At 39.3% G+C, this 22,163-nt stretch overlaps 1 protein-coding gene across 8 annotated transcripts in view; it reads right to left on the reverse strand.

Annotated features, from left to right (window-relative positions):
- The window catches only part of PAK1 (p21 (RAC1) activated kinase 1), a 158,345-nt gene that overhangs the window by 39,091 nt on the left and 97,091 nt on the right, over positions 1-22,163 (reverse strand). For all 8 annotated transcript variants that reach the window (XM_032166993.2, XM_032166994.2, XM_058424475.1 and 5 more), the window contains exons 3-5: positions 20,634-20,734; positions 19,981-20,128; positions 15,060-15,097 (exon numbers count right to left, since the gene is read on the reverse strand). In XM_032166993.2, the coding sequence (XP_032022884.1) occupies positions 15,060-15,097; positions 19,981-20,128; positions 20,634-20,734 (287 nt within the window). The remainder of the gene's footprint in view (positions 1-15,059; positions 15,098-19,980; positions 20,129-20,633; positions 20,735-22,163) is intronic.

The raw sequence follows: 22,163 nt of genomic DNA on the forward strand, positions 1-22,163 counted from the left end.
AGATCAAATGATTCTATTATTTGATCAGCAAAGAACTGGAGAGGTGATGGGGCTCTCAATATATACTGATATAATTCAATAGTTTCAGGTATTTTCAGAGCACCTACTTTGTGCTCAGTAAGACTGTGATAGATACTGTTGACGTAAATGTACAAAGATGAAAAAGATGGTCCATGTCCTAAAGTAGTGACCATCTGGTATAGGAGATAGACAGAGAATGAGAGCCCCTACTGCCTGACACTTGGAGCCTCCTAAGAGGAAGGTCAAGAGTCAGAATGACGGGATAAAGGGAAGAACTAAGGAATAATATACTAGAGGTACTGACTGTGGGAGACTGTCTTTTACCACATTTGACATACTAAAGTAAGAAAAACTAGCACTCTCATAGATTTTAACAGGGCCTCCAGCACAAAGCGTAACTTAAAAACTGGCAGTGCCGAGCATATATAAGCAGTTGTGGTGACCACAGGCAATAAATCTGTCCCCTTGGTTTGAAGTTTAATCACCTGAGGAATGTGAAGGAAGAGGAGTGTTATAATTTGAGGGATGACCTTAAATCGCTTTAAGTTCCAAAACTCAATAGAGGTTCTTTCCCGGTCAAAATATGTATTTCGATATTTTTCTGCTCTAATTTATTTTCTCCCCGCTGTTCCACTCAACAAAATTTAACTAAAAACCTAAAGTGGGAATAAAGTTGACTCAGCAAGGCTCTTCATCATCAGGTAGCCCTGGAGCTCCCCTGATGTATACTGTAAACATTAGGTTTCTTTGCTTTATAAAACTGTAGAGAAGGGGATTTCATCACCTTCCTCAGTAAAAGATTCTGTTTTCCATAGGTGATAGCTTTGGGCAGTGATATTAACATCTGTCAGAGAGAGAAAGGTCTAGGTTATTACCCAGATTTTTACTTCTTAGCCCTGTGTCCTTGGGCAAGGGTCTAAGTTAAGTCTCACATTTTTAATTTATAAAACAGGGATAATGACTACAGCTCCCTGCCTACCTCAGAAGGCCACTGAATGGATTAAATGAGGCAAAGTGAGCATAAAATCACTGAAAATGGTAAAGAGCTAGAGAGACGTAAGGAATCAATTACATTATCATTATGTCTAATAACCACAAATCTCTGTTTCAAACAAAAGCCAGACATTCCAATTCATCATCCATCTACCCATCTAGCCATCCATCCATCCATTCACTGTGTGCCAGGCTCCATTCTAGGCTCTGGGACTACATAAAGAATAAAACAGATAAAGTCTCTGGTTCTATGACTTACATTCTAGAAGGGAATAGAGTAAAAAACAATCACCAAAGTGTCTGCTCCATATAGGAGCAGAGATTGGTTGAGGGGGTGGGGAGATACTATTTTAGATACGATAGGCACAGGCAAGCCTCTCTAATAAGACGTCATATAACAGTGACCTGAATGAATTAAGGGGAGCAAGCCATGGGGCTCTCTGAGAAAAGGATATTCCTGGCAGATGGAAGAAGTTAAAGACTCTGAGACAGAAACATGCTTGGTACATTTCCACAACCCTTAGGAATTCTACCTATGTGGGTGTAACAAAGTTAGTAAGGGGAAGTAAGGAAAGAAATGAGGTCAGAAAGTTAGCTGGGAATCAGATTATGTAAAGTCAGAGAGGCGGTAATAAAAACTCTGGCGTTTAGACCTAGAATAAGAAACCACTGGAGGACTGTGAATACAACAGTGATGTAATCTATACCTTTTTTTTCTTTTTAAAGTGTTTTATTAAGATGTTTCTCACAAATTAGAGAAAAGATTTTTTTAATCAATGGCAATAAAATACAAATTCCTATTTTATAACAAAATAGTGAAAAGCACCAAAGAAAATTTGCACCTATAACTCTAACAAACTCAAGGGTTCCTGGTTCTCAGTTCTTTTAAAGTATAGTCTGATAGATTACTCAAAGCTTTTAGAAAGAGTACCAAATTTATTACTTCCTGAAATATTGTATGAATAGCACTTTTATTCATCATATATTCATACATATATACTAATATACCGTCTCCACTGCCTTAAATACAAAAATATTCATCACAGGCAAGTTTTCTACTGCAAATAGGCAAAGAATATTAAATATAATCTATGATACTGTCTACTTTTTTGAAAACAAGATACTAGAACCAAAACACTGTAGAACACAAATGTTACTAATTTAAGATTAGTAATGTTACTAATTTAAGGTTACTAACTTCAGATAGCATCAATTGTTCAACAATATTTTAAAGGTGTTTCTATATAAATTCATCCACCAGTTTGGGTTTTCTTCATTATGGAAATGTATGAATAGTACCCTGGATTATATCCTTGCAATTTGGGCATTTGCTTAAAGGTGTATATTCTTAGCATATTACCAGATGACCATAAGGAATAAATACACTGGAAACTTCCTTGTAACTACTTTGTAAGTTCGTTCTTCTTGCAACTTCCTCAATTGTTCTTCTAGTGACAGATCTCAAATGTCCTCTGTTGGAATATACTTTATGTACTTTTCCACTGATACCAATTTTTAGTTTGATTTTCCTTCTTTTTTCTTTTTCTTCTTCATTAGAAGTACTAACACAATTATCACTGGCTACTTTATAATTCTCTCCAATTGTTAAGGTTTTATGTTGAACTGTCTGTTTTATCAGGCAGGATAGAATAATACTTAAAAACCGACATTTTGGAATCAACTAGCTTAGGATCAAATCATGCCTTTATCACTTACAAACTATGAGTTCTGCGTAAGATATTAATTCTCTATCTCAGTTTCCTCAGTTACGAAATACAGCCCATATTAGTACTTACTTTAGTGTTAGTGTGAGGTTAAATGAGATACAGCTATGTAAAATTCATTTTTAAAATACTCAAATATTAGCTATGATAATGATGTTGGCCAGATGATTAGAAAGTGCTCAGTATAGGATTGCTAAAAGAATATGTCTTATCCAATAGTAGTATAAATTGGAATGAAATATCTAAATGATGGGGCACTCAATAATTGAAAAAGTGGATATAATGGGAACAGGATTGCGAAGGAAGATACCAAAACGGCAAAGAACTGTACTACTAACTGACTTAAACCATTAGCCTACATTCTGCAGTAAAAATTAGTGGGTCTGATGGGTTTTTTTTCACATCCTATAAAAGCTTGTTTGCTTTATTACATCTTCAACATGATCAAAACCAGCTCTCAACAGGCCAGGTTTTTAACGGGCCAGTTAAAAACCATCTTGGGAAGGCTCCAAGGTTCAGCTAAGATGGTCAAGGATAAGACTATATCCTAAGGAAATTCTGGGTGGCTGCTGCCTGATCAAATAGAAGTTTTAAGGTCAAGGAAAATAGTGAAGAAGAAAATGACTAGGTACCGGAATCAAAACTCAAGGCTCTGGGCAGCTCGGAATGATATAATGCAAACAGACTGAAAATGGCCACTGAAATGTGACAACCCAACCCAGAGAGGAGATGGTAGCCAGGGCATGCTCACTAAGCATTCTGTCCCAGGAGGAACACTATGCTCACCCTACAAGATCAACTTGATACTTTTCCTTGGGATAGGGAGACCAAGGATTGATACCTGACTACACGTAAAATCCTTTCCCCACTCCGTGAGAAGCAGTATGATAAAATGGAAAATAAACCGTATCAGGATTCAAAAAGTTCTTTCCATTAAACCCTCTGTTCCTTGGCCTCATAACCACTGCTTTCACTTAGACACCATATTCTCTTACCTTTATCAATCCTTTACAAGTCTTCCTCATCGCTTTTTGGGCCCCCAGTCTTGCCTTCTCTAATGCATCTTTTATTACAGCCCAGAATAATCTGTCCTTCATCTTTTTAAAAATATTATAAGCAGACTGCCAGGTATGGCAAAGAGAGAAGACTGGTAAATCCTCTCCCCAACAAGCAACTATAAATCTGGACAAAATTGACAAAAAACATTTCAGTTCCCTGGAAATCCAACAAAGGTCAACAAAATATTGAGAAGTGCTTATGACTGATAAACTCCCGAACTTCGGGTTAAAAATAGAATCTCTGGCATTCTGGGCAAGGGATGTTCCCATCTATCCGAGCCCCAACTCCAGAAGTGTGGGGGTTCCATCAGGGCAGACCAGGGTATAACTGCATAGTCCAAGAACATTCACTTTCTGCTGGAGATATGGGCAATGCCCAGGCCCAGTGGCACTGTCATTGGAAATGACTTCCAAAGGTGGTAGTGGCAGAAGGTCAACTATTCAGCTCTACTAGCCTGAAGCTACAGTCCTGAGTAGGGCAAACTAATTTCTGGCTAAGGCTGTTCACAGGCACAGCAGACACTAGAAAAGCCTCATGCTAGTCACATATGCCTGGCTGTGTGCATACACATAAAAGATTCAAAAGAGCCCAACAGAGTAAAAGCTGGAACAGACTTGAAAAAGGCCTAAACAGTAAATGTACTCCCCTACCTACACACAGATCCATCAGCAGAGGAAAGAAGCCTTACAGAGTTGAAGTTTTTGAGCACCATCTCTGTCAAATCATTGGCTAAAGATTCAGCTAAGCAAACACAGAAGCAATCTCTGGAAAGCCAGGCTGCAACAAAACAAAACAACAACAACAACAAAACCACTACAAAAACAAACAAAAAAACAACAAACACTGAGCAATGACATCAATGAGCACAGATAGAGACTATTTCACGGATTTATCCCTAGTAAGATAATACAAAACCAACAAATAAACAAAAAAGCTAGCAACTTTTTTGGGGGAGGGGGCTATCAGTATCCAGAATTGGAACAGAGTATTATCTAAATACTGAATTTTCAACAAGAAATTATAAGACATGGAAAGAAACAGGAAAGCATGACCTAGGGGGAAAAAGCAATCCACAGAAAATCTGAATGTCCCCAAATGTTGGCTTTAGAGAATAAAGATTTCAACTCAGATATAAATACATTCAAAAAACTAAAAGGAACCATGTTTAAAGAGTTTTAAGAAAGCGTAACAGCCGGGCGTGGTGGCTCACGCCTGTAATCCCAGCACTTTGGGAGGCCGAGGCAGGCGGATCACAAGGTCAGGAGATCGCGACCATTCTGGCTAACACAGTGAAACCCCGTCTCTACTAAAAATACAAAAAATTAGCCGGGCGAGGTGGCGGGCGCCTGTAGCCCCAGCTACTCGGGAGGCTGAGGCAGGAGAATGGCGTGAACCCTGGGGGGTGGAGCCTGCAGTGAGCCGAGATCGCGCCACTGCACTCCAGCCTGGGCAACAGCGACACTCTGTCTCAAAAAAAAAAAAAAGAAAAGAAAAGAAAGCGTTAACAACGAGTGAAATTCTCAGTAGAAATTACTTCAAATGAACCAAATGGAAATACTACAGTTGAAGAATAAAATAACAAATGAAAAACTTAACAGAGAGCTAAACAAGGGATTCTATATGGCAGCACAATCAATGAATTTGAAAATGGAGGTTGGGAGCGGTGGCTCACACCTGTAATCCTAGCACTTTGGGAGGCCAAGGTGGGTGGATCACGAAGTCAGGAGTTCGAGACCAGCCTGGACAATATGGTGAAACCCCATCTCTACTAAAAATATAAAAATAAAATTAGCCAGGTGCAGTGGCACGTGCCTGTTGTCCCAGTTACTCAAGAGTCTGAGGCAGGAGAATCGCTTGAACTCAGGAGGCAGAGGTTGCAGTGAGCCGAGATTGTGCCACTGCACTCCAGCCTGGGCAACAGAGCAAGACTCTGTCTCAAAAAAAAAAAAGAAAAAAGAAAAAAGAAAATGGACCCATAGCAATTATCTAATATAAAGAACTGAGGTAAAAAAAAAAAATTAAAGAAAAAAACAGAGCATCAAAGAGCTGCGGAACAACATAAAGCACACCAGCATACATATAATGAGAGTCTCTGAGGAAGAAAAAAAAAGACACAGAAAAAATATTTAAAGAAATAATGGATAAAACTTCCTAAATTTGATAAAAATATTAATCTACAGATCCAAGAACCTCAATAAATCTCAAGTAGGAAAACACAAAAAGATTCACACCTGGCTGGGAGCGGTGGCTCATGCCTGTATTCCCAGCACTTTGGAAGGTTGAGGCAGGCAGATCACTTGAGGTCAGGAGTTTGGGACCAGCCTGGCCAATATGGTGAAACCCCGTCTCTACTAAAAATACAAAAATTAGCTGGCTGTGGTGGCATGCACCTGAAATCCCAGCTACTCGGGAGGCTGAGGCAAGAGAATCGCCTGAACTCAGGAGGCAGAGGTTGCAGTGAACCAATATCGCACTACTGTACTCCAGCCTGGGCGACAGAGCGAAACTCCGTCTCAGAAAAAGAAAAAGAAAAAGAAAAAAAAAATAACACCTAAACACACAGTCAGACTGCCAAAAGCTAGAGTCAACATGAAAATATTTAAAGCAACCAGAGAAAACTGACATCATGTACAAGGCCAATCAGTATAATTAACAGCTGACTGCTGATTGGAGTATTTTAAAAATCAAAACAAAAACTTCTGATCAGAAACAATGGAGGCCAAGTCAGTGGAATGACATATTCAAACAGCTGAAATTTAAAAAAATTGCCAGCCAAGAAATCTATACCCAACAAAACTATCCTTCAAAATGAAGATGAAATGGAGACATTCCAGATTAACAAAGAGAAAGAGAATGTATTGCTATCAGACCTGATTTACAAGAAATACCCAAAGAAGTCCATCAGACTGAAAGGAAGTAATACCAAATAGTAACTCAAATTCACAAGTAATAATGGAGAGCAGAGAAAATGGTAAATATGTAGATTAACATGGAAGACTCTAAAAAAATACTTTTTGTTATTTCTTCCATTGACTTCTTCAAAAAACCTAATTGTATAAACCAATTGTTAGGCTTCCAACATATACAGTACGTACACGTGCACACACACATACACACACACATTCATACACATTCATGTATATGAATGAATGGCAGTAATAGAATAAAGAAGGGGCAGGGAATGAAGATATACTGGGGCAAAGTTTACAAATTTTACTGGATTTCAGTTACTATTAATGTGAAGTAGATTGTATATAAATGGCCAATAAGCACATGAAAAGATGCTCAACATCATTATCCATTAGGAAATCCAATAAAATCACAATGAGATACCACTTCACACCCACTAAAATGACTATAATAAAAAGACAGACAACAACAGGGACAGGCAAAGATAGGCAGAAACTGGAACCCTTATTAACTGCTGGTGGGAATGTAAAATAGTGCCAGCACTGTGGAAAAAAGTCTGGCAGTTCCTCAAAAGGTTAAACATAAAGTTAACCACATGCCCCAGCAGTTCCATTCCTTGGTATATACTCTGAAGAAATGAGACCACACAAAACCTTGTACGTGAATGTTCATAACTGCATTATTCATAATGGCCAAAAAGTGGGAACAACCCAAGTACACATCAACTGATGAAAAGATAAATAAAATGTAGTGTATCCATACAAGGGAATATGATTTGGACATAACAAGAAATGAAATACACCATACTGATACATGTTACAACACAGATAAAGTTCACAGCTAAGTAAAAGAAGCAAAACACAAAAGACTACATGTTGTATGAGTTTATTTATATAAAATGTCTAGAAAGACAAATTTATAAAGACCAAAAGCAGATCAGTGGTTTCCTAGGGTTGAGCATGCGAGTTTGAATGAATGGTAAAAGGGCACCAGGGAACTTTTTCAGGTGATGGCGGCACAATTCTATACATTTATTAAAAGTATTGAATTGTCCACCACCAATGAGCTTAAAATTCTAGTGAGCTTTTTAGTACCCCAATCATAAATATGAGCAGACCTCTGAATATGCAAGGAAAACCTCTAACATAAAAGTGTGAAACCAAAACAAACGAGGCAAAGAGCCACCTGGAAAAAACAGACTAAACAGGGAGGAAAAAACATCTAAGGAAAGCCTATTATTACCTTCCTTAGAGATAAGAAAATATATCAATTCTGGAAACAAGAATGCTATATATTTTCTTAAAATAAAAAAGTGCTTGAAAATTAAACATGAGAATAGAAATGAAAAATTAAATTGAAAGATGAAGTTGAGGAAGTCTTCTAATTCTTCAGAATAAAAACCAACTCAAGGAAAAGAGAAAATCCTTTAAAAAATGGAGAATTAGTTTAAGAGGTCCAAGATCTAGGGCTGGGCGTGGTGGCTCATGCCTGTAATCCCAGCACTTTGGGAGGCCGAGGCGGGCAGATCACAAGGTCAGGAGATCGAAATCATCCTGGCCAACATGGTGAAACCCCGTCTCTACTAATATACAAAAAAAATTAGCCGGGCGTGGTGGTGCGTGCCTGCAGTCCCAGCTACTCAGGAGGCTGAGGCAGGGGAATTGCTTGAACTGGGAGGCGGAGGTTGCCGGGAGCTGAGATCACACCACTGCACTCCAGCCTGGTGACAGAGCGAGACTCCATCTCAAAAAAAAAAAAGAGGTCCAAGATCTAAATGATGGAGGTTCCAGGAAGAGACAACAAAAGAAGCAAGGGGAAGAAATCATCAACAAAATAATTCAAGCAATTTCCTAGAACTGAGGGCAGAGTTTCCAGGCTGAAAGAGTTCACAAAGCTCCCTGCAGTATAAATAGATGTAAACAGGAATATAATTGTGAAATTTCAAAGCAATGGTGACAAAGACGATCCTACAAGCTTTCTGAGTAGAAAAAAGATTGGTCATATACAGGGAAGGAGAAATAAAATGGCTTTGGACTCAGCAGTACTGAAAGCTAGATGACAAAAGTGTAATGTTTTCCAAATTCTGATGAAAAAATATGTGTAACCTGCAATTCTGTAAGCAGCTGAAGTATTAATTAAACGTGAGGGTAGCATAGAGAACGCCCCATTTTGAGACCTGAAAGGTATTATTAAATGTTTACTTTCCATTTACTTTCTTAAAGCTACTAGAGGATGTGCTCCACCAAATACAAACAAAAAATAATGTAGGCATGGCATAGAGAAAATAGGAATACCAACACAAAAATGCAAAGGGATTGCCAAGACAATGGTGAAGGGAGATCCCAGAATGAGAACTACTTATTACAAGTCCTAATTGACTTTTAAATCAAATACCTGGATAAAAATATTTTTTATTCTTTTTTTATTTTTTTGAGACTTAGTCCCACTCAGCGGCCCAGGCTGGAGTGCAGTGGCATGATCTCAGCTCACTGCAACCTCTGCCTCTCTGGTTCAAGTGATTCTTTTGCCTTGGCCTCCTGAGTAACTGGGATTACAGGCACACACCACCAAGCCCAGCTAATTTTTTTGTATTACAGGCATGAGCCACCGTACCTGGCTGGTAAAAATACTTTTAAGTGAGTATTCTTAATCACCATTAACCCCAGAGATAATTATTATTACTATTTGGTGTTTAGCCTTTCAGAAGTGATCTGTGGGTAGTAAACCTTGATCTTCACATGTCCAAACATATCTTTATATTGACACCTTATGGTTACATGTTAGTTTGATTAGGTACAGAATTCTTGGTTCTAAACAATTTGCCTCATCCCTCTGAAGATACTGCTGTTTTTTCCACTATTTCTAACGAGATGTCTGATGCTAATGTTCCTTTGCACATGAACTATATTCTCTTTGGAGGCTTTTAAGATTTTTCTCTTTATTCTTGGATCTCTTTTCAATTATCTGACTTGGTCATTAATAGGCCCTTCATCTGAAGACTCATGCCTTTCTTTAGCTGGGAATTTTTTCTTCTATTATTTCTTTATTTTTTCACTCTACTGCCTCTGTTCTCTGCTTATGCTTGAATCCCCTTGACCAACCCTCTATTGTCATTTATTCTCAAATTTGCTATCTTTTATATTTTATATCATTAATTCCCTATTCACTTATATGCATTTGTTGTTTAAACCTTATAAATTTCTTTTTTTGTTTTTTTGAGATGGAGTCTCGCTTCGTCACCCAGGTTGGAGGGCAGTGGCATAATCTCGGCTCACTGCAACCTCTGCCTCCCAGGTTCAAGTGATTATCTTGCCTCAGCCTCCCGAGTAGCTGGGATTACAGGCATGTACCCCCACACCTAGTTAATTTTTATATTTTTAGTAGAGATGGGGTTTCACCATGTTGGCCAGGCTGGTCTCGAACTCCTGACCTCAGATGATCCACCTGCCTCGGCCTCCCAAAGTGCTGGGATTACAGGTGTGAGCACCGCGCCCAGCCATAAATTTATGTCTTATGTTTTTAATACTAAGAACACTCTTTCCTCCTCTGATTGCTCTAATAGCAGGGTGTTTTTGTAGCTGAAACATCTATAGATCCTCTCTGAAAATACTAGATTTTTTAAAAAGTTATTTCCTGAATTACCTATTTCCTCTGGGGCTAATTTTCCTTCCTTATCTTGGTCCCTCTCTTTAATGTTGTGTTTCTCTCAAATGTCTGCAGATCCTTGGCTATTCATTCATATTTATAAGTGAAGGATAGATTAGTGTATATAATTAGCATTAGTTTTTCTGAAACTTATGTAAGTCTGTTTTTTGCACTGTCCTACTCTGAATGGGAGGTCTGATACAATCTGTTTGTGAGTTACGGAGAGATGGTTATTGGCAAGTGTTACTTTAGGGTATGTAGGCATGGAAAAGTAGAGATTCCCCTCCTCCCAGGTATCAAAAGTATGAGAAATTTACTCTTGGGATGGAAAACTTTAATTTTCCTTCACTGCAGAGCTACTTCTCCTGTTTCCTTTTCTTTGTATCTGTGGTAGAATTTCGCAGTTAACTCAGGTTCTTCTCTGTTTCTCTCTCAGGCCCCTATACCCACAGCAAGAGCTTTCCTCAAGTAGGCAGTTTACTTTCTTCAGAAAATTAGCTGATTTTAGCTTAGAATCAAATGCACCTGCTGCCTTTTGTTCACTGTAAGGAGGAGGCTGCCCCTACTGTTGCAAAGGTAGAATTAAATTAATTTACCCTTGAAGATGGCCCATGACTCTTTCCTGCTTCTTGTATATATTCTTTCAGCCCATTTTCTCTGGAGCTACTTTCATTTTCCTAGGCATCTTCTCTTACACATACTTTAAGCTGTGGCTTCTTCTGCTCTGATCAATCTGACCTTTTCTGCTTTCTATCTTCCATGAATTCCTCACAACAGTTGATTTATGTCATGCTTTTGTTTTAGAGCATTGCTTTTAATTTGATTTTTAAGAAATCTTTTCTGAAATTAAGAAATTTGAGATAGCAAGAGAGATGGGCACATGAATTCAGTTTACTATCTTGATCCAATTTCCAAAGAAATCTAAGATGTTAGTTTAGACATCACATATCCAACTACATCAATCTTCTGTTTAAAATACTCCCTCAGCTCCAGCACAAAGTCCAAGCTCTCTGGCCTAACACACCGGATCCTTAACCCAACTTTTGTTCATGCTGTCCATCAGACAGGAAAGCACTGCCTTTTTCTCTGCCTGGTATCACTACCTGATGCTTACTTAACACTATGTTATAAATCCTTGTTTACATGTTCTGATTCATCACAAAAATTGCGAGACCAAGAGCAGAGATCTTACTAGTCCTTGACTTCTCAGTACCCAAAGAACTTATCATGTGGTAACTATTCATTTCATAAATGAGAATCAGGCATTAAAATGCCATGGAATCTTAGAGTCAGATCTCAGACCAGTGAACCACAGATAACAGAATTTAGAGCTAAAAGGGACTTTAAGATTATGTTTGTTGGCCGGGCGTGGTGGCTCACGCTTGTAATCCCAGCACTTTGGGAGGCCGAGGCGGGCGGATCACGAGGTCAGGAGATTGAGACCATGATGAAACCCCGTCTCTACTAAAAATACAAAAAATTAGCCAGGCGTGGTGACGGGCACCTGTAGTCCCAGCTACTCGGAGAGGCTGAGGCAGGAGAATGGCGTGAACCCGGGAGGCGGAGCTTGCAGTGAGCCGAGATTGCGCCACTGCACTCCAGCCTGGGCGACAGAGCGAGACTCTGTCTCAAAAAAAAGAAAAAAAAAAAAGATTATGTTTGTTAAACGAACAAAGCTTTAAGGCCCAAGAACTCTGCAAACTTCCTTGTACTTCGGAGCAGAATAAATCGCTCCATCAAATATAACCCTATTGTACATTATTCATGCCTCTCTTGCAGCCCTTATCTCCCCAGTCGGTCATTAATTTTTTTTCTCAAGGATTAAGATAGTGCATGTTCATTTTTGTGTCACCTGTAGTTTGGCAAAAAGAAGATACTAAGTCAATATTTAGGGTATGAGTGAATACATGAATGCTCAGGAGAGCAGAATTTTGTGCTGGTTTCTACTACTAACTCATTCAAACGTAGGGAGTGAGTCACTTAATCTTTCTGAGTCTTAATTTCTTAGGCAGCATTTATATTTGATTATTTCACAAGTGGAATCATCTGTGTGAAACCAATACGAAAATAATGACATGCTACCATAATACAAAACATATCCTCCATGTAAAACTAGTAAGGATATATAGAGCACTGAGCTAGTGCTGGACAAATGTTCTGAACTGGGGGAGAACAATGTCCTTGACAGCCTTAGTGGTTTTAATTGTAGATACTAAACCAGTACAAGTTTTTACCAAGCAGGTGTTATCTTCCCTGCCATATGGCATGAAGCCCAGGGCTCTTCCTCCTCAGTAACAAACAACATAGCTACAGCTTTACTGCAGTCTCCTTTATAAGACCTCAATGACATCTTTTTTTGTTCCTTGCCACAGGGAAAAGAACCCTAAACTGAGATTCAGAAGACCCCAGTTCTAATGTGGTTCTAATTATAAGTCTTCAGGAAACTGTTTCTCTGCCTATGAAATGGAGATGACAATACTTTGTACATAAGTAATTGTGAGGCTAATCATGCTTATATAAAGTTTTTAACACAGTGCATCATAGGCACTCAATATTGATAGCTATCACTCTTCCTACAAAAGCATAAAGACATTTGAGCCACAAAGCACAATTTGGCTTAAAGCCTCTTCTTTAATAATTTACTATTCAAAGATCCTATATTTGCAAATTCTTTCCCATCTTTTAATCACATCTCTTCTATTCGATGAAAGGCAGCACGAATCAGGGGAAAGCAGTATAGGCTGGGAATCAGATGCCTATTGCCATTAACTCTTTTCCATTTCAGTTTTATCATCTACAAGGATAATAACTTACCTCGGTAAGCTCCTGTGAGGATTCAGAGAGTCAGTAAGAAAGGATCCAACAGGTTGCAAGGCACTGAACGTGTGAATATTGTTTTTTATAACCAATAAGTGTAAAAATGACTCAGAATAAACCAGTCCCCACTGGTGGAGGCATGGTTCAAAGTATTTTGATGGTGACTTGGTATTGTGTTAGAACTTAACCACTCTCCTTCTTAAGTTCTTTAAGCATCTCATCACCTTTAAGATAAGTCAAACTCCTACATGATCTGTCCTGCTTACCAGTCCTCCTCATCACCCACCTCTACTTCCTTCACTATTCACATTCTAGTTATAACCACTTCGCAGTTCCCTGTGCAAGTGTACCTCATGAACTTCCTTGCCCACACACATGCTATTCTCTTTCTGTGTGGAATACCCGCACTTCCCCTTAATCCTTGCTCTAGATAACTAACTCATTCAGCTCAGACTTTACCATCAGGAAGCTTTCTCTGACACATCCAACCTTTCATTCAGTAAATGTTTACCAAATGCCAAGACTTGCCAGATGCCAAGGATATAACAATTAACAAGTCAGAGACAGCCCCTGGCTTCATGAAGGTTAGCATGCTGCCCTATAATTGTCTGTCTGTGCCTTCAAGCACAAACAGGCATCATGAAGAACTGGCTGCTTGAGGTCTTCAACCTCAACACTGGGAGGTTCTTAGGTATTGGGACATGTCTGACCATCTCTGTAATGTCACTTATTCACACCGGACTTGGCATAGTATAAACTAGGGCTTTTGCAAATGTTCAGTAAATCAATATGGCATAACCACCTATGTACAAGAGACAACATCAGATGTAAATAATAAATAGCAACCAGGTGTGGTGGCTCACACCTGTAATCCTAACACTTCGGGAGGTCGAGGCAGGAGGATCACTTGAAGCCAGGAGCTTGAGAACACATAATGAGAACCACATCTCTACCAAAACTTTTAAAAAATTAGCTGAGTGTGGTGGCTTATGCCTGTAGTCCCAGCTATTCAGAGGGCTGAGGCAGGAGCATCATCTGAGCCCAGGAGTTTGAGTTTACACTGAGCTATGATCACACCATTGCACTCCCGCCTGGGCAACAGAGCAAAACCTCGTCTCTTTAAAAAAAAAAAAAAAAAAAAAAAGGCAGTATTCTCTTATATGCATCACATTTTACTATTTATAGGACCCTTTCAAATACATCAACATCATATTTTATCCTTGTAATTGCCCTGGGAAATAGAATTTGTAAGTTGAGAGAGGCAGAGAGATCATCTAGTTTACTCTCCAGCCAATTCTTCATGATTTCTATAACATCCATTTGAGTGTCAAAGCACTCATTACAACTTCAGAGGACAGAATGAATGACTTTAAATGAATAAAATCTGCTCCCTTCAACAATTAGTACTAATCTTGGTTTTGCAGACTCCATAAACCAAAGAGGAAATTTTCTTCTAAATGTAGGTATCTGAAGACATGTCTAGGTGAGGGCACAGTATATCATCCTCATTTTATTGATGAAGAAATTGAAGCTCAAAGAGGCAAACTGACTTTCCCAAGGTTCAAAGCTACAAATTAAAATTGAGTCTAAAGCCATATCTGCTGGTTCCAAAATTAGAATTTCTAGAACATTTTACAACTATTATGAATCCATAAAAATTAAAAATAAAAAAATTATCACAAAGAAAGAATTTCTAGGACATTAAAGCTGAAAGGGATACCCCCTATTTATTATATCTAATTTCTTTATTGGATAGATACGAATTCTGAGGCCAAGGGTGCAGCAGCAACTAATATGAGTGCCTCTCAGCTCAGGCTCTGCCTCTACCACACTGTCTTGATCCTTACCTCCACATCTGCCCACATCAAAATAGAGTAAATAAAGACTTACCAAGGCATTAGAAGAATTGTAATCCTCAGCTGACTTATCTGCACAGGAAGAAAGACAAGGGACTTAGTCAATAAACAGTTACAGTTAATTCTTTCTGGATAGCAAAAGAAGTCTATCTGGTCAAGCACGTGCCAGATTCAGAGAATAGTAATAGTATGACTGGTACTACAGGCTAGATATCATGCTAAACGCATTATACATATCACCTTCTTTAATCCTCATTATGGCTCTGAGTACTATTATTATATCTACTTTTATTGATTTGGAAACTGAAGTTCAGAGATGTTAAGTACAGTTGGGTGTGGCTTAGCAATGGGGTATGTTCTGCAAAATGTGTCATCAGGTAATTTTGTCATTATGTGAACATCATAGAGTGTACTTACACAAACCTAGATGGTACAGCCTGCTACATACTTGGGCTATATTATATAGCCTATTGCTTTCTAGGCTACAAACCTGTACAGCATGTTACTGCAGGCAACTGTAACACAACGGTAAGTATTTGTATACCTAAACATAGAAAAGGTACAATAAAAAAAATGGCTTACAAGGTAAATAAAAGGATACACCTATATGAGCACTTACCATAAATAGAGCCTGCAGGACTGGAAGTTGCTCTGGGTGAGTCAGTGAGTGACTGATGAGTAAATGTGAAGGCCTAAGTAGGATATTACCAGTGTACACTTAGGCTATGCTAAATTTATTTTAAACTTAAGGAAGGAATCACTAGGTGGTAAGAATTTTTCAACTCCCTTATAATATTAATTATCAGACCACCATTGTATATGCAGTCTGTTGTTGTGGCACATGACTGTTATTTGCCCAGGGTACACACAGGTTAAAGAGAGGAATTAGATTTGAATTCTGGTCTCATTCTAAATACTATGCTAGAACTGTATCCACATCATCAGCTATATCACTGTCAGGCTTAAATGGCCAAGAAAATCTGCATCCTAAAAGAAAAGGAAAGAATCCATAGCACCATCCTGAGTCATCCATGCCAAATCACGGCCAGTCTCCAGTTTCAGCTTTCATAAAGGATCCTTCTATATCCATATCTACTGCCCACAAGGACAAAAGGACTAAGGTTGAGGAAAAGAGAAGTATTAATCCTGTCAAGTCTAATTGAAGGTAGGGTCTTGTTTTCCAAGAATAGAATCAAGCTCCCTCAATGAAGCAATTACCATGTTTCACTGATTCTGAGATGTACATTTTTTCACATTAACGTCTCTGAAACAGAGGTGTGTCCTACAATCAAAAGCATGTTATGGTTTAATTGGCAGCTTTATTTTCTTTGATTGGTATGTAAATAATTGTACATCTTATAATCAGTGGTATCTTAGACTTCATAAAATATGAAAGAGAGACCCAATGGAGATCTTAGCAAGAAAGTAAGTTTAAAGACCAGGTAATGTCTTCAGTTTTGTTCTTTAATTCCCATGGGTCCAAGAAAAACTGACTTTGCCAATTCACCACTAATGGAATTAAGGAGAAGAAATATTCTACCAAATCCAATATATTCCTCACCAAGAACCAAGCCCAGAGAATGTAGAATTCTAATTCCATCATGTAAGAAAGTGCTAGATACAGCTTCTTTGACCCTACAGCAAATCATGAACCCACAAAGCAGGAAATAAGGCAAGCTCTGACAACATGTTCTTATAACAAATCCAGAATAGCTAGCAGTATTCTGGAGAAATAAATTCAGGATATACTTTAAACATAATTCATTTGTTTTTTCTTGTCCAAAAGACTATCAACTTTGGCAGAGTACAACACTATGCCTTCACTGCACTACCCCCAACTTTACATACTGCTAGTATTTTTGAAGATTGGGTATTTTGGTAATAGGCATACTTGTTATGTCATATAAAAACAAGTAAACACTCCCTTTAAACATGATGAACTTCTATATATCGAAATCAAATTCCAAAGCATAGAATCACGGAACAGAAAGTACTTCCAGCACTTTCATTTTACAGATGAGTAGAATGAGGTTCAGAAAAGGAAAAAGATTGGTTCAAGGTCACATAAGTCAGTGGCAAAATAGGGCTAAGACCCAGTTGAGTTGTCAATCTAGTCTACTTTTTCCCTATTACATTAGCTACTAACAGGTATAAAAAATTAAGTGTTGCCAGGCGCATGGCTCACGCCTGTAATCCCAGCACTTTGCGAGGCCAAGGTGGGTGGATCACAAGGTCAGGAGTTTGAGACCAGCCTGGCTGATATGGTGAGACCCCATCTCTACTACAAACACAAAAATTAGCCAGGCATAGTGGCATGCACCTGTAGTCCCAGTTACCTGGGAGGCTGAGGCAGAATTGCTTGAACCCAGGAGGCGGATGTTGCAGTGAGCCAAGATCGTGCCGCTGCACTCCAGCCTCGGTGACAGAGTGAGACTCCATCTCAAAAAAAAAAAAAAATTAAGTGTTGAAAAAATAGAAATATTTGACAAAAAAAAATTAGCATGGAGGATAGTGCTTCAGTTATAGGCAGCAAAGGAGTTAAAGGCCCAACTTAAAATACATTTCCATCATGTATCAGCTGAGTCACTTGGGGTATGTCATTTAACTTCTGAGCCTAATTAATTTCTTTGAGTATATAAAATGAGCATAATAGTCCTTGCCCTGCCAATCTCCTAAGGCCATCATAAGAATCACATGAGGGAGCCAGGCTCAGTGGCTCATACCAGTAATCCCAGAACTGTGGGAAGCCGAGGTAAGCAGATCACTTGAGGTCAGGAGTTCCAGACCAGCCTGGCCAACATGGTGACCCGTCTCTATTAAAAACACAAAAATTAGCTGGGGGTAGTGGTGCACGCCTGCAGTCCCAGTTACTCAGGAGGCTGAGGCAGGAGAATCACCTGAGCCCAGGAGGCACAGGCTGCAGTGAGCCAAGGTCACACCACAGGACTCCAACAAAAGAATCACATGAGGTAATTCACATGTGAGCATCTACAAATTGAGGTAGTATTATCATAACTAATAGTATAAGAGGATGGCAAATAGGGAAAGGAGAGATATGACACTTAAAAAAACCTGTGCCAAATCTGCAATTTTGCCTAGAGTTGGCCCTAGTCTTCAACTTATAGAAAATTAAAATTCTTGCATACATATACATGTACACAAATTTGTACATACAAAAGTAGATGTACACACTTATCTGTACATATACACTCAATATTATTCATATGTGCATGTACGAATGAACATACACATAATTACCTGAATGTGTATATTTATACATATGTTCGTTCGTGAATACCTGAGTGGACTTTTATCTTTGTTCATGAATACTTAAGTGGGCTTTAATTCCAAATATATGCAAACCCACAGGGCTATGTCTCTGTTTACATACACATTTACATGCCACTAGCACATATTTACATACATACATGCAGGAAAGAGCCTTCCAAAGACTGAGCCACTGAGGTTTTCAAAGACAGCCTCTAACCTGATGTTTCTATGACAAGTTCCTTAAACATAAACTCTAATTTCCTGACTAGAAAACTTTCCCACTCAGTAGCCCTCCACCCCAATTCCTCCTTGAAATGACTCAGTCCCTCAATGGAGTAAGTGAGACAGACTCAGCGGGGCCAGATGAGAGGAAGGAAATACTGCTGGGCACATGCATGGCCCTCTCCTGGGCACCACCATAGCAGTATGAGTGAAGCTGCAGCCTGTCATCTCCACCATCTGTGCCCTTGAAACAAGCCAGATACTGGCTGGGGAAAGCATCCTTCAAAATTCACTAGTTCATCCTGGTTCTCATCTTCCCAACAATACTGCCATTTGAAGGAGGCAACATGAGTAAAGAGCCTAGAAATTAAAAGATTAGCCCACTATTAATTTAGCATATTAGAAAGGCCTTCTTTGGCTCTCACACCTGCAAAACAATGGAATGCTGGTCTGCTGTGGAAGGAGAGCCTCCAAATAACATTATTAGGGGCAAGTAGTAAATTCAAAAGGTGACATTATAGGAATTAGGAGACCTGGGTTCTAATCCCAATTCTGCTATTAAAAACATTCCGAAAAATATAGTCCCTTCTACCTAGGGTATATCTAAAGAAACTTATTCTTTATTGGCCTGTTTTTCATTTAACTAATAAAAATTAGTTCCCTGAGGAAGACATACATTAATGTTATTAAATAACTAATAATAATATTAACAATAATGATGACAATGATAGCTACATTTCTATGGTGATCTTTTACAACTTATAAAGAACTCTCACATCAATCAGCTCACTTATTTCTCACTATAACCTCTTTTTTTTGAGACAGGGTCTCACTCTGTTGCCCAGGCTGGAGTGTAGTGGTGTGATCCTTGCTCACTGCAACTCCACCTCCCAGGCTCAAGTGATCCCTTCTCCTCAGCTTCACAAGTACCTGGGGCCACAGGGATGCACCACCACACCTGGCTAATATTTTTATTTTTTTGTAGAGACAGGGTTTTGCCATGTTGCCCAGGCTGGTCTCGAACTCCTGACCTCAAGCGATCCTCTTGCCTTGGCCTCCCAAAGTGCTGGGATTACAGACGTGAGGCACTGTGCCCAGCCATTTCTCACTACAGCCTCTTCAGATAGGAATTATTATTCCCATTTTGAGGTGCAAAGAAATGAAGTGACTGGTAGAACCTAGTAAAGGTCAGAATCTAGACCTTCTAGCACAAAACCTGTGTTCTCTCTATATAATACCATGTTATTTTTAAAAAAACATGTGCAGTGACAGAGTGCAGACTCAAGTTTGATGCAAAGTCCATCATCTTGGCTGTCAAATTCCAAAATTCCACATTAGCTAAAGTGCCACTTCCACTCTTTCCACTACTTTCTTCTCTCATCCCAGACCAATAGGCATGTGAGCTTTCCCACCCAGATTAAAACCATCTCTTGCTGAGACTGCCCTGGACACAGTTCTCATACCTGTAAAGCTCATGTATTTCTGGCTGTTGGATGTCTTCTTTGAGTTATAAAACTCCAACACATCCAGAACAGCCTGCGGGTTTTTCTTCTGCTCCGACTTAGTGATATTCGATGTCTGAAGCAAGCGGGCCCACTGCTCTGGCATTCCCTATAAGAGAGACATGCAAGACTAACAGGAAGGCACAGTCACAGGGGACCCTGAAAGAACATCAGAGCTAACTCTGACGCTTGCTAGCAGCAAAAAATGCATTTATTAGTCATTCCTTTCTCTCTATACCCTCAGAGTTTACACAAGCCTCTTTTATAATATCTTTTTCATTGTATTAGTCATTTCTTAAAATGTCTGCTCCTTCACCAGGCTATACCTCCAGGATGGTAGGATAGGATGCTGTTCCTGCATGATCAGTGCCCTACACAGAGCCTGCTACCAAGCCTACCATTTAACAGAGGTTTATTATTTAAGGAATGGATATGGAAAGGCTTCTCTGGATATAATTTTGGTGATGAAAGTGTCCCACTCATGAACGTGAGAAAATTGTAATCAGGGTCTCAGGCAAAGATAGAAGCATCAGGAAGATGAGAAAGGGTTGAATCTAACAGTCCACAGCCAGAACTCTAAAAGACTAAAGACCTTTCTGTGACCCAGGACTTACCGTAAACTCCCCTGTGACAGCATCAAAACCAACATGAATTGTGTGTTCAAAATCTGAAGGGAGAGAAATCTCTGGTCGCTCTTTCTCTTTCTTTTTATTTGCTGCAAGAGAAACAGGGAAAAGGAAATAAAAAACAGGAACATTATTGTTTTTAGGCTTATTTTAGCTCTTTATTGAGCTGTAGTCTCCTTGAGGGGGCAAAGTCTATCTATTAATATTTCACATATGTAGAAGAGCTCAATTACGGACCTGGATTGGAGCAGATACTCAACGCATGTTTAAAGACTTAATTTCTTGTTGAACTAAAGTAAGGGAGGTGGCTGGGCATGGTGGCTCATGCCTGTAATCCCAGCACTTTGGGAGGCCAAGGCAGGCAGATGGCTTGAGTCCAGGAGTTCAAGACTAGCCTAGGCAACATGGCAAAACCCTGTCTCTACAAAAATACAAAAATTAGCTAGACATGGTGGTACATGCCTGTAGTGCCAGCTACTTGTGAAGCTGAGGCAAGAGGATCATTTGAGCCCAGGATGTAGAGGTTGCAGTGAGCTGAGATCATGACACTGCATTCCATCCTGGGTGACAGAGTGAGGCCCTGTCTCAAAAAAACAAAAAACAATAAAATAAAGGGAGGGGCAAAAAGAACGTCTGTCAGAGTTAACAGTCCTGGTTTTACCAGTAACTAGCCAGTTGATATAGGGTGTCATCTTTTTTGTGAAGCCCTCCTTGATCTCTAGGCTGGGTGGTTCTTTACCCTCTTTGTTCCCACAGCACCCAATATATGTAATAGTAATTGACTATTATAAGTGTTTATCTTCCATACTAGACTGAATTCTAAGTGCCAGGGCCATGTCAAATTAATCACAGCTTCCTAGAGGCTAGCACACACCTGGACAAAGTAGGTGCTCAGAGAGTAAGTGAAGAAAGGAAAAAATGATCAGACATTCAACTCAACTGGGCAAGGAGTTTAAACACTCTGCCTAAAACACAAAAATTCTCTCCAGGGCAGGAATAAATGTTCATCTCAGCAGCTCTGGCCTGACTTTCACAATACTTGTTACCCAGCACCTGTGAACCTTATTTTAAAACCCTGCTGTCTGGGAGCTCAACACACTAACCAAAAGAAATTCTGAAGTTCTAACACCTCCATAGACCCAGCAAAACCCTGATAAAAGGTAGCAAAATGAGAAGGAAAAGCAAAAAGGTCTAGAGTTCAAGCCAGTTTCACGTCTACCTCACCACTGTGTGTGTGTGTGTGTGTGTGTGTGTGTGTGTGTGTGTGTGTGTGTAGAGAGAAAAAGAGAGAGACCAGGATCTCTTTCTCATCTAAACAAGGGAGATGATGAGCTAGATGATCTTAAGGGTCCCTCAAGCGCCTACATTCTGTGAGTCTATGAAAACAAGAAGCTATGCTTTCTCAAAGCTCTGCAGTTAAGATTCCTTCCTGAGATGGCATCCCACAGTTTTAAATAGGTATTTCATACACATCATCTAATACAATCACCACAATCCTGAGGTAAGTTTTACTTGTAG

Source organism: Hylobates moloch, unplaced genomic scaffold, assembly GCF_009828535.3.
Source record: "Hylobates moloch isolate HMO894 unplaced genomic scaffold, HMol_V3 SCAFFOLD_11, whole genome shotgun sequence".
Taxonomy (NCBI): Eukaryota; Metazoa; Chordata; class Mammalia; order Primates; family Hylobatidae; genus Hylobates; species Hylobates moloch.